Here is a 14,211-nt window from a genome sequence, read left to right on the forward strand (position 1 = left end):
CCATCCAGTGACTTGGCCTCCACTGCCCTCAGTGGCAGGGAATTCCATAAATTCACAACTCTCTGGGTGAAAAACTTTTTTCTCACCTCAGTTTTAAATGACCTCCCCTTTATTCTAAGACGGTGGCCCCTGGTTCTGGACTCGCCCCACAAATCGGAAATTTTTTCTTGCATCTACCTTGTTCAGTCCTTTTATAATTTTATGTTTCTATAAGAGGCCAAATATTATCTGAATGGTGGCCGATTAGGAAAGGGGGAGATGCAACGAGACCTAGGTGTCATGGTACACCAGTCATTAAAAGTAGGCATGCAAGTGCAGCAGGCAGTGAAGAAGGCGAATGGTATGTTAGCATTCATAGCAAAAGGATTTGAGTATAGGAGCAGGGAGGTTCTACTGCAGTTGTACAGGGTCTTGGTGAGACCACACCTGGAGTATTGCGTACAGTTTTGGTCTCCTAATCTGAGGAAAGACATTCTTGCCATAGAGGGAGTACAGAGAAGGTTCACCAGACTGCTTCCTGGGATGTCAGGACTTTCATATGAAGAAAGACTGGATAGACTCGGCTTGTACTTGCTAGAATTTAGAAGATTGAGGGGGGATCTTATGGAAACGTACAAAATTCTTAAGTGGTTGGACAGGCTAGATGCAGGAAGATTGTTCCCGATGTTGGGGAAGTCCAGAACAAGGGGCCACAGTTTAAGGATAAGGGGGAAATCTTTTAGGACCGAGATGAGGAAAAAAATTTTCACACAGAGTGGTGAATCTGTGGAATTCTCTGTCACAGAAGGTAGTTGAGGCTAGTTCATTGGCTATATTTAAGAGGGAGTTAGATGTGGCCCTTGTGGCAAAAGGGACTAGGGGGTATGGAGAGAAGGCAGGTACAGGATACTGAGTAGGATGATCAGCCATGATCATATTGAATGGCAATATGGTTTGATGGTAAAGTAGTTTATGGACAGAAAAAAGCAACGGGAGGTAGCACGTTTAAGGGTCATGTTGATGCTTTGGCACCGACCGTGCAAGAGCTGGCTGCTCTTGAAAAGGAGGCGCAGTCGTCTTTCTTACAGTTTGGCTTTCTTCCCAACCAATTGTTCAAGCGCTTTTGATTGCAACATGCGCCTTAATTTAGTTCAACAAAGAAACTGACAAGTTACTAAAGAACCTTGTAGGCCGAATGGCCTACTCCTGCACCTATTTTCTATGTTTCTATAACCCCTCATCCTTCTAAACTCCAGTGACTACAAGCCTAGTCTTTTCAATCTTTCCTCATACGACTGTTCCGCCATACCAGAGATTAATCTCGTGAACCTACACTGCACTGCCTCAATCACAAGGATGTCCTTCCCCAAATTAGGATACCAAAACTGTACACAATACTCCAGATGTGGTCTCACCAGAGCCCTATACAACTGCAGAAGAACCTCGTAACTCCTAAACTGAAATCCTCTTGTTATGAAGGCCAACATTCCATTGGCTTTCTTCACTGCCTGCTGTACCTGCACACCAACTTTCAGTGACCGGTGTACACGGACGCCCAGGTCTCGCTGCACCCCCCCCCCCTTACCTAACCCCATTGAGATAATAATCTGCCCCCTTGTTTTTGCCGCCCAGGTGGATAACCTCACATTTATCTATATTATACTGCATCTGCCACACATCTGCCCACTCCCTCAACCTGTCCAGGTCACCCTGCAAACTCCTAACATCCTCTTCACAGATCACACTGCGACCCAGCTTGCTAGTGTTGCTCCTAATTCCCTCTTCCAAATCATTAATATATATGGTAAACAGTTGCGGCCCCAACACCGAACCTTGCAGCACTCCACTCGCCCCTGCCTGCCATTCTGAAAAGGACCTGTTCACTCCTACTCTTTGCTTCCGGTCTGCCAACCAATTTTCTATCCATGTCAACACCCTACCCCCAATACCATGTGCTTTAATTTTAGTCACCAGTCTCCCGTGCGGGCCCTGCATTACTGCCTGTCACCTCCAAAAGACCTATTTCTTTCCACTGTTTTCTGTCTGTCGAACACTGTTTTCTGTCTGATGCCCAATCATTACTGACTGCAGAAAAACTGGAGGAATTCATCGGGTCAGGCAGCGACGGATTGGCAACGTTTTGGGCCGGGACACTTTAGATTAATCCGGACTCTAAATGTCACCTGTCCATTTTCTCCTTGGATGTTGCCTGACCATTGAGTTCCTCCAGCACTTTCAGTTTTGCTCAAGATTCCAGCATCTGCAATAGCTTGTGTCTCCAAATCTGGCGCTAATCTAATAGCTGATAAATTGATTTATGTAAAAGATACTAAATGGATGTGAAGGGAAAAGTAGAATGAGAATTTGCTGTTTTGTAAATATTATTTTCTCCATTATAGGACATCGACAGAAAATCCTCAAATGGCTTTTATCATATAATCCACTGTGGCTACGAATTGGACTAGAGGTGTGGTTTTACTAAAAATTAAGTTATGTTTATAATGCTTCTTTATTTAGGTAGACATTACTTTGCTTTAGATGTGGAGTAAGCAAGAGTAAAACTTTCATAATAAAGACAATTTTGTTTATTTGCAATGAATTTTAGTTCATGTGCTTAAATTTCTTCAACTGTTATTATATTGCAGTGTGTCTTTGGTGAAATGCTTCCATTGGAAAGCAACAGTGATATTACTGGATTAGCCAGGTTCATTTTAAATCGCTTGCTTTGGAATTCGGATATAGCAGCAGCATATAGACATCCAACAGTGCCACATTTATATTGTGATGGTAAGAAATTTTATTACCAATGTGCGCTGCATACCATAATTTTTGATTTTATAGCGCATTTTTCTATAACACGAGATTTCTTGGGAATACAACTATCGGATTATAGTGAACCTCCCTCCCAACATGTTTTGCTGTTATCTCATGTTTGTTTTACATGATCAATGACATTGAGATAGGCATTCATCTTTGGAATATTTGCTAGGTAATGGATTGTAAATGATCTAGTATCCAATCAATATTAGCAGTCAATGAAGAATTTTCACCCCAAATGTTTAAATACTAAGTTATGATCAAAGATGCATAATTTTCAGTTTAAAATAAAGCCTTTTTAAGGATTTGATATTTTGTAGTTTTAACATGCAGATGTTCTTCCTCTGAGAGAAAGGTGAGTTGGGGACTAAATTTAAATGTTGTAGCTTTTGTGCTTTGTCTTTTCTAGAGCACCAAGAGATTTTGGCACAATTCACTCTGAAGAAATTCCTGCTTCTAGTTTGGTTTCTGGACTGTGCCAAGCAATCTAGATTAATAGATCATGATCCATGTCTTTTCTGCAAAGATGCTGAGTTTAAGGTAAGATGTTTGCAGGCAGTATTTTTCGGGATATAACCATATAACAATTACTGCACGGAAACAGGCCATCTCGGCCCTACAAGTCCGTGCCGAACAACTTTTTTCCCTTAGTCCAACCTGCATGCACTCATACCATAACCCTCCATTCCCTTCTCATCCATATGCCTATCCAATTTATTTTTAAATGATACCAACTAACCTGCCGCCACCACTTCCACTGGAAGCTCATTCCACACCGCTACCACTCTCTGAGTAAAGAAGTTCCCCCTCATGTTACCCCTAAACTTCTGTCCCTTAATTCTGAAGTCATGTCCTCTTGTTTGAATCTTCCCTATTCTCAAAGGGAAACGCTTGATCACGTCAACTCTGTCTATCCCTCTCATCATTTTAAAGACCTCTATCAAGTCCCCCCTTAACCTTCTGCGCTCCAGAGAATAAAGACCTAACTTATTCAACCTATCTCTGTAACTTAGTTGTTGAAACCCAGGCAACATTCTAGTAAATCTCCTCTGTACTCTCTATTTTGTTGACATCCTTCCTATAATTGGGCGACCAAAATTGTACACCATACTCCAGATTTGGTCTCACCAATGCCTTGTACAATTTTAACATTACATCCCAGCTTCTATACTCAATGCTCTGATTTATAAAGGCTAACATACCAAAAGCTTTCTTTACCACCCTATCTATATGAGATTCCACCTTCAAGGAACTATGCACGGTTATTCCCAGATCCCTCTGTTCAACTGTATTCTTCAATTCCCTACCATTTATCATGTACGTCCTATTTCGATTTGTCCTGCCAAGGTGTAACACCTCACATTTATCAGCATTAAACTCCATCTGCCATCTTTCAGCCCATTTTTCCAAATGGCCTAAATCACTCTGTAGACTTTGGAAATCCTCTTCATTATCCACAACACCCCCTATCTTGGTATCATCTGCATACTCACTAATCCAATTTACTACCCCTTCATCCAGATCATTGATGTACATGACAAACAACAAAGGACCCAACACAGATCCCTGAGGCACCCCACTAGTCACCTGCCTCCAACCCGACAAACAGCCATCCACCATTACCCTCTGGCTTCTCCCATTCAGCCACTGCTGAATCCATCTTGCTATTCCTGCATTTATACCCAACAGTTTAACCTTCTTAACCAACCTTCCATGAGGAACCTTGTCAAAGGCCTTACTAAAGTCCATATAGACAACATCCACTGCTTTACCCTCGTCAATTTCCCTAGGAACCTCTTCAAAAAATTCAAGAAGATTAGTCAAACATGACCTTCCAGGCACAAATCCATGTTGACTGTTCCTAATCAGACCCTGTTTATCCAGATGCTTATATATATTATCTCTAAGTATCTTTTCCATTAATTTGCCCACCATTGAAGTCAAACTAACAGGTCTATAATTGCTAGGTTTACTCTTAGAACCCTTTTTAAACAATGGAACAACATGCGCAGTACGCCAATCCTCGGGGACTATTCCCGTTTCTAATGACATTTGAAATATTTCTGTCATAGCCCCGGCTATTTCTACACTAACTTCCCTCAATGTCCTAGGGAATATCCTGTCAGGACCTGGAGACTTATCCACTTTTATATTTTTCAAAAGTGTCAATACTTCTTTTACTTTGAAACTCATAGTATCCATAACTACTCTACTCGTTTCCCTTACCTCACATAATTCAATATCCTTCTCCTTGGTGAATACCGAAGAAATGAAATTGTTCAATATCTCCCCCATCTCTTTTGGCTCTGCAGATAGCTGCCCACTCTGTTTCTCCAATGGACCAATTTTATCCCTCGTTATCCTTTTGCTATTAATATAGCTGTAGGAAACCCTTTGGATTTACTTTCACCTTACTTGCCAAAGCAACCTCATATCTTCTTTTAGCTTTTCTAATTTCTTTCTTAAGATTCTTTTTACATTCCTTATACTCCACAAGCACCTCATTTACTTCATGCTGCCTATAATTATTGTAGATACCACAATTAGAACTGAGGGAACAAGAGGAACTGGGAGCACAAATTACTTCTAAGGAGATAGAAGACACAATAAAAACACTAAAGAATGGAAAAACACCAGGACCAGATGGATTCAGTAATGAATTTTATAAATCTTTTTATGACATAGTTACTCCACGATTACAGAAAATGTATACATATGCTTTTGAGGAGCAAAGCTTACCTGAAACACTAGCAGAATCAACGATCATATTAATACTTAAAAAAGATAAAAATATAGAAGAACCAGGTTCATATAGAGCTATTGCTTTGTTAAATACGGATCAAAAAATAATAGCGAAAACACTAGCCAGTAGACTAAGCAGGTATGTTAGTAGATTAATAAATGAGGATCAAACAGGATTTATACCTAAGAGACATTCATTCAATAACTTGAGACGTTTGCTTAACATAATGCACTCACATAAATCTCACGACCAAGAGTTAGCTATCATCTCACTGGATGCAGAAAAAGCGTTTGATCAAGTAGAATGGGATTATATGATTAAAGTATTGCAAAAATTCCAATTGGGAGAGAACTTCATTGCATGGATAAAACTATTATATAACAAACCTACGGCTAGAATACTAACTAATAATATATTATCCTCGAAATTTGAACTATCAAGGGGCAATAGACAAGGTTGTTCATTATCTCCGCTGTTATTTGCTTTGGTAATTGAACCCCTTGCTGAAAAAATAAGAACACACCTGGATATTTACGGTTATAATACAAAATATTCAAATAACAAAATATCCCTATATGCCGATGATGTACTACTGTACATCACAAAACCACAAATTAGTATACCGAATATATTAAATTTAATTGAGGACTTTGGATCCTTTTCAGGATATAGAATAAATTGGAACAAAAGTGAAATTATGTCGATAAAACCAAAAGACTCAACACATCTCAGGAAATTCCCCTTTAAAATAGCTACAGAAAAATTCAAATATTTGGGAATTGAAATTACTAGAAATTACCAGGATATGTTTAAAGCCAATTATAATCCCCTACTTAAGAAATTAAATAATTTGATTAAATTCTGGAAAACACTTCCGATGTCCTTAATAGGCAGAATAAACGCTATAAAAATGATTTTCTTACCACAAATTCTATACCTATTTCAATCAATACCTATATATCTCCCAAAAAAGTTTTTCAAAAAATTGGACTCAGACATTACAAATTTCATATGGGATTATAAACCCCATAGAATACAAAGAACACACCTTAATAAACGAAAAGAGTGGGGGGTCTAGCGCTCCCTAACTTTATGTATTATAATTGGGCAGTAAATATTAAAAATATGATTCACCTGCTGGACAATTCTGCCCAGCAGGCGGACTGGATTGTAATGGAAAAAGGGGATTGCTCCCCGAGTAATATAGGAGCGATTATCCTCTCACCAATAAATCTGAATAATAAAAATTATAATAAAAACCCAATTATACATAGCACAATTAGAACATGGAAACAAATAAAACAGAATCTAAAATTAAGAAACCTATCTCTCTCAATACCAATAGCCAATAACCCATCGTTTAAACCATCAATCATAGACAAATCATTTATACATTGGGAAAGAATGGGAATCAAAACGCTCGAAGATCTGTATGAAGTGGGAAAATTACTATCATTTCAACAACTACAACTGAAATATAATTTGAAAAATAACCAATATTTTAAATATCTTCAAATTTGTGATTATTTGAAAAAATACACAAAAGACTATCATAATATGCCTTCCGACTTACTGGATGAAGCAATGAAGACAAAGGCGGAATCAGCTAACTTAATATCGTACTTATATAATATCATTTTAAACATAGAAATACCCACAACAGATGGAATTAGAAGAGACTGGGAACAAGAATTAGCTATAAAAATTTCAAAAGAGAGCTGGGATAAACATTTACTACAGGTGCATAAATGCTCGATCAATGTACGACATACGCTTATCCAATTCAAAACATTACATAGACTATACTATTCAAAAACTAAATTAAATAAAATCTTTCCCAATGTTTCACCAATCTGTGATAAATGTCTGTGTCAAGAAGCTACCATAGCGCATTCTTTTATTTTTTGTACAAAAATCCAAAAATTCTGGCATGGAATATTTGATATTTTTTCAAAATTAATTAAAATAAAACTGGTACCAAAACCAGAATGGATCATTTTTGGGATATCGGAAGATATCCCTGAATTAAATGTGTATCAGAAGAATTTACTCAATTACGGGCTAATAATGGGAAAAAAGCTCATACTTAAATTCTGGAAAAATGCGCCCACACCAACAATAAAAATGTGGATATCAAATATGTTTGAAACATTACATCTGGAAGAGATGAGATTCCTCTTAGCAGATAAAGCAAACCAATTCCAAAAGACGTGGTCTACGTTTATGGACCTATTACAAGCATGAGGTGCAATAGTAATTTAAAAAAAATAAATAAATAAATAAATGGTATCAGGACCTGGCATTGGGAGATAAAACAACAAAAACAGACTTGGTTGGTAGTCTTTCTGCGGAGTTTAATGTTATAATAGAGCGATTGTCCTTACTTTCTTTTTCTTTCTTTTCTAGGGTCTACTTTCTTACTTTACTTCCTTCTCTAACTTCTTTTCTAAGGGGCTTTCTTTTCCCAACACTCTTCTGCACTTCACAACTCTTGCGCACCTTCTTTACTTTCCTTACTTCTATCTTTTTCTTAAAGCTTTAAAAAAAAAAAAAAAATGAAGCGGTACAAAAAATGTATTAAGATATATGTGTTGTGTGTTATTGTAATTTACCGTACTTCTAATAAAAAAAAAAAAAAAAAAAAAAAAATTAATTATTGTAGATCTCCCTCTTTTTCCGAACAAGATGTCCAATTTCCCTTGAAAACCAGGGCTCTTTCCAATTTTTACTGTTTCCTTTCAACCGAACAGGAACATAAAGATTCTGTACTCTTAAAATTTCCCCTTTAAATGTCCACCATTTCTCTTCTACATCTTTCCCATAAAACAAAATGTCCCAGTCCACTCCTTTTAAATCATCTCGCATCTCATCAAAGTTAGCCTTTCTCCAATCAAAAATCTCAACCCTAGGTCCAGTTCTGACCTTCTCCATAATTATATTGAAACTAATGATATTGTGATCACTGGACCCGAAGTGCTCCCCAACGCATACCTCCGCCACCTGTCCCGTCTCATTTCCTAACAGGAGGTCCAGCACTGCCCCTCTAGTAGGTACCTCTATGTATTGCTGCAAAAAACTATCCTGCACACATTTTACAAACTCCAAACCATCCAGCCCATTTACAGAATGTGTTTCCCAGTCTATGTGTGGAAAGTTGAAATCTCCCACAATCACTACCTTGTGCTTACTACTAATATCTGCTATCTCCTTACATATTTGCTCTTCCAATTCTCGTTCCCCATTTGGCGGTCTATAATACACCCCTATAAGTGTTGCTACACCTTTCCCACTTCTCAGTTCCACCCAAATAGCCACCCTAGATGAGCCCTCCAATCTATCCTGCCAAAGCACTGCTGTAATATCTTCCCTGACTAGCAATGCAACACCTCCACCTCTTGCCCCTCCAATTCTATCACACCTGAAGCAACGAAATCTTGGAATATTTAGTTTCCAATCATAGCCCTCCTGCAACCATGTTTCACTGATCGCCATAACATCATACTTCCAGGTGTCTATCCAGACTCTAAGCTCATCCACCTTTCTTACAATATTTCCTTTTTTTTCTTTTTCCTCTTGTGTCAGAGTGCTTCCCTTTTCTGCTTCCTGCCTCCCATTCTGTCTACTAGCTTTCTCTATTTGAGTCCCTCGCCCCAACCATTCTAGTTTAAAGTCTCCCCATTGACCTTTGCAAATTTCCCCGCCAGGATATTGGTCCCCCTCGGGTTCAAGTGCAACCCATCCTTTCTGTACAGGTCCCACCTTCCCCAAAAGAAGTCCCAATGATCCAGAAACTTGAATCCCTGCCCTCTGCACCAGTCTTTCAGCCACGCATTTATCCTCCACCTCGCTCCATTCCTACTCTCACTGTCGCGTGGTACAGGCAGTAATCCTGAGATTGTTACCTTTTTGGTCCTTTTCCTTAACTCTCCTCCCAACTCCCTAAATCCTCCCTTCAGGACCTCTTCACTTTTTTTACCTATGTCATTTGTACCAATATGTACCACGACCTCAGGCTCCTCTCCCTCTGATTTCAGGATATCTTGGATGCGTTGAGACACGTCCGAGACCTTGGCACCAGGGAGGCAGACCACCATCCTGGTCTCCCGACTGCGTCCACAGAAACGCCTATCCGACCCCCTAACAATAGCGTCCCCAATTACTATTGCCCTCTTCTTTTTTTCCCTACCTTTCGGAGCAACAGGGCTGGTCTCTGTGCTGGAGGCCCGTCCGCTGTTGCTACCCCCGGGTAGGCTGTCATCCTCATCTGTACTCAAACAGGAGTACTTATTTGCAAGGTGTACCGACAGTGGAGTACTCCCTCGTTCCTGCCTCTGCCCCTTCCCCTTCCTTTTTCGTGACCCACGTGTCTCCCGTGGTTTTGGAGCGACCACCTCCTTATAACTCCCCTCTATGACCTCGTCACTCTCCCTGACCAGACAGAGGTCATCGAGCTGCTGCTCCAGGAACCTAATACGGTCCCTTAGGAGCCCCATCTCTCTGCACCTGGTGCAGATGTGGACGTCTGGAGGGCCATCCGCCACCATGACCTCCCACATCTGACATCCAGAACAGTACACTGCTCTGACTGTCATTCTCTCGCCTTACCCTGGATCCGATACCAGTATAATCCAATAGAAACTGCTGGGAGAAATCAGCAGGTATCTGACACAAACAGCTGCTCCCTCTTGCCCTTTAAACTGCACCTTTATTATATAAACAAAAAGCACTGTACCTTTAGCCCACTGTACCCTTAGCCCACTATACCTTTACTAAAGCTCTGTACCTTTAGCCAGAAAGCAGAAATGCTAACCTGAGGTTGCACCCAATTAGCTGCTTCCTCTAGTCTGCTTCAGCCAATCAGCGGCTTCCACCAGAAACCCTCCCTATGGAGTGTGGAACGTTACGGGATTTGGTAAGCCCTGACCCTCCTCCACTGTCTCCAACGGTCCCGGGCCTCTGTGAAAACAAGCCCCGTGCCCGATTTAAGTACTCACCGCCCTGACCCTCCTCCACTGTCTCCAACGGTCCCGGGCCTCTATGTCGAGTTTAGTTTAGAGATACAGCGTGGAAACAGGCCCTTCGGCCCACCGGGTCCGCGTTGACCAGCGATCCCCACACACTATCCTAAACTGATTAATGACAATTTTTACATTTACCAAGCCCTTTAAGCTACAAACCTGTCCGTCTTTGAAGTGTGGGAGGAAACCGAAGATCTCGGAGAAAACCCATGCAGATCACGGGGAGAATGTACAAACTCTGTATGGACAGCACCCGTAGTTAGGACCGAACCCGGGTCTCCGGCGCTGCATTCGCTGTAAGGCAGCAACTCTACCACTGCGACACCGTGACCGCCCTACAATGCCTACAGTCAGGATCAAATCCAGGTCTCGGGTGCTGTGAGGCAGCAACTCTATCGTTGAGCCACTGTGCGACCCCTGAGCTTTTATTGTGGAGTTTATCTTTCTTCATGGCAAAGGTTTAATCATCCCTTTGAATGATGAACAAATTGGCCTTGATAATGGTCTTTGAGATACCAGCATGAAATGTAAAACTACACAGACATTTCATTCTTCAGTTGTTTTAGTGGGACTACTAAATTCTTCAGCAGGACATCATGAATGATATTTTATATTCAACTGTTTTCAGATCTAGTACTAAATTTAGAAATTACAAATTATCCTGTGTTCAACAATTTTTCATAAAGTTGCATTTTTAAAATATAATTAATTTATTAAAATCTATTTTTCTGTTAATCCATGATACTGTCCATTTCGAATGAGGTTTTGGCCTAAATTTTTAGATAATAAGAAATTTGATATTGGTATTAGTGCTGAAAAATTGGTACAATGCTGGAATGCCATGAGTAAGTGCACACCAAAGATGGAATGAATGATTTAAATTAAAATTGAACAAATTGAGGCTTTAAAATTGTACAGACAATTTAACTCTGATAGCAAAGAAGTGAAGTGTCTAAATTGGTTTGTACAATTTTATTGTACAACCTCCATTTTGTGTAATTTTGCATCAGTGAAACTAGTAAAGTTAAACGTGTGTGTGTGTGTCCTGGAGAAAAGGCTGAGTATGCATTACAATGTGACTTTTTTTCCTTAACTTGCCTTTTTTTGTTTAGACCAGCAAAGACCTGTTATTTGCCTTCTCGAGAGATTTCCTCAGTGGTGAAGGAGACATTTCCCGGCATCTTGGTTTCCTAGGGTTGACAGTCAGTCATTGTCAGACACCACTTCATGAATTTAAATTTGAAGTCACCAATCTTGCTGTCGATCTTCGATGTGGTGTTCGTTTGGTGTAAGTATTTTTGGTCAGTCTGTGTAATTATGATGTTTCTGAGATTAATTTTAAAATTGGCTGTTTAATCAAAACAATTAAGTTGCAATAATGTAAGTATAATAAATTAATGGTAATTGCTACAAACATTATAAATGCAGTGATACTTTTAGGTTGTGGCTTTTGGACCAAACACTGTCTTCTGAACATGACGCCAGATTAAACTAATCTCCTTGTGCCCACATGATCTATATCCCTGTACTCCCTCCGTATTCACCTGTCTATCTATGTCCCTTAAATACCACTAATGCATCCTCTTTCACCACCATCTTCAGGAACACATTCCAGACACCTCCCACCTTGTGTGGAAATATTTGCCCCACATCTTCTTTAAACTGCCACCCCCCCCTCATCTTAAGCTAAGCTCTCAATGTCCACCCAAATATAGTGTCATATATTTTTTAATGTAGAGGTACTATTGTTTGCTTGCTCATTTCATAGAGCATTGAAGAGTTGATTGCATGGCATGATCTTAGTTGGATTAAGAAACATACAGATGGATGATCAGAAGTTTTGATGTGGGTGGAGGCTAAAACAGTGAATATTGAATACATTTTAAGTTAATTATTTCAAAATAAACATTGGGTTATTGCAGACGAGAATATATTCAATCAGTACCAGAGGAAATATAGTAACTGGTACATTGACCAAAAATTGTTATCAAGTTTCTTTTGAAGTGATGAGTTAAGAAAATCTTAAATTATGAAAGAAAATCTTTACATTAGAACTACTGAGTGAAGTTTCCATGGAGAAGAATTTCTAATTGACGTGCACTTTTCAAATGAATGTTTTGTTTGGTGACCTGTTACAGGCGAGCAATGGAGCTTCTTACTGAAAACTGGCACCTGTCAAAGCAGCTAAGGGTCCCAGCAATCAGTCGACTGCAGAAACTGCATAATGTAGCTGTTGCATTGAATGTCCTAAAAACTCGAGTTGATCTGAAAGATGAACGGGGTAAAACCTTTTTTTTATTAACTTCAGTCGAAAGATTAAAACATTTTAAAAATAGCTTTTGAATATAATTGCTTCTATTTGTACACCAGGTAATGATATAGATTCTAGAGATATAGTGGATGGAAATCGGGAAAAGACGTTAGCACTGTTATGGCGAATCATCTTTGCTTTTCAGGTACAGTATGGACTGGTAATCTAATTGAACTGAAAATAGTTAACCTACAATTTTTCTGATCATTAAAGGAAGTGTGTGGGTAGAAACATAGAAACATAGAAATTAGGTGCAGGAGTAGGCCATTCGGCCCTTCGAGCCTGCACCGCCATTCAATATGATCATGGCTGATCATCCAACTCAGTATCCCGTACCTGCCTTCTCTCCATACCCTCTGATCCCCTTAGCCACAAGGGCCACATCTAACTCCCTCTTAAATATAGCCAATGAACTGGCCTCGACTACCCTCTGTGGCAGGGAGTTCCAGAGATTCACCACTCTCTGTGTGAAAAAAGTTCTTCTCATCTCGGTTTTAAAAGATTTCCCCCTTATAGGTTTGAAATTAGATATTCAAGCATATATTGAGAAATGGGCTATTTTTTAGTTAGCAGCTATTTGAAGTTCCTCTCAAAATTAATGGTAATATCTGGGACTGCACCTTTGTACAAGAAGATATATGTGCGAAGAAATGAATGGAGCATACAAATGAGATCCCAAATCCTCTTTGTTTTGTCTTCCTGCACCTCACTATTAGAACCAAGTAAGACATGGATAGAAAAATACCCAGTCCAGTATCACTGATGATATGACTAACAAGCTAAAAGATAGACCAGTTTAAGTGTTGTGCATAAAGTGCCAACATTTTAGTTTTGACTGCTGTTTTGATCTAATTAGGTGGAGATTTTGCTAAATGAAGATCAATTGCGAGAAGAAATTGAATTTCTGAAAAAAGCTTTGGACACATCACGTAAAATGGCTGCTCTGCATTCTCTGGCTGTTCTGCCCCACCCAAAGAAAGATCAAGACCTCAGCTGCATGCCTGAAAAATATAGCCCACGGATCACTTTGTTGATAAATTGGATAAATGCTGTAGGCGCATATTATGGTGTGAAAGTACGTAAAGTTGTTAAAAATTGATCTAATTCTGCTTTCTGTCTTTAAAGCGGGTTGTCTTGTGTTGCATTGACTCTTTATGCTGATTCAGAATTTTGGATGGCTTTTCAGGTCGCCTGGTTGTATGCAGAAGCATATTTTCCAATTAATTCACAGATGGAAATTTTATTTTTAGTCTGTGCAAATGCAGAGCTGCAAAGTAGTATAGATTTTCTGTATTTTGTACAGAAATGCGATCAGAATACGGATGTACGGATTTGCTTTGTAA

The 14,211-nt window shown here is 39.5% G+C and overlaps 1 protein-coding gene across 6 annotated transcripts in view; it reads left to right on the forward strand.

Moving 5' to 3' along the window:
* The window catches only part of aspm (assembly factor for spindle microtubules), a 92,527-nt gene that overhangs the window by 12,474 nt on the left and 65,842 nt on the right, over positions 1 to 14,211 (forward strand). For all 6 annotated transcript variants that reach the window (XM_033027990.1, XM_033027992.1, XM_033027995.1 and 3 more), the window contains 7 exons: positions 2,379 to 2,446; positions 2,625 to 2,766; positions 3,206 to 3,336; positions 11,670 to 11,845; positions 12,696 to 12,838; positions 12,928 to 13,013; positions 13,725 to 13,943. In XM_033027990.1, coding sequence (XP_032883881.1) covers positions 2,379 to 2,446; positions 2,625 to 2,766; positions 3,206 to 3,336; positions 11,670 to 11,845; positions 12,696 to 12,838; positions 12,928 to 13,013; positions 13,725 to 13,943 — 965 coding nt within the window. The remainder of the gene's footprint in view (positions 1 to 2,378; positions 2,447 to 2,624; positions 2,767 to 3,205; positions 3,337 to 11,669; positions 11,846 to 12,695; positions 12,839 to 12,927; positions 13,014 to 13,724; positions 13,944 to 14,211) is intronic.

Source organism: Amblyraja radiata, chromosome 10 (genome assembly GCF_010909765.2).
Source record: "Amblyraja radiata isolate CabotCenter1 chromosome 10, sAmbRad1.1.pri, whole genome shotgun sequence".
Taxonomy (NCBI): domain Eukaryota; kingdom Metazoa; phylum Chordata; class Chondrichthyes; order Rajiformes; family Rajidae; genus Amblyraja; species Amblyraja radiata.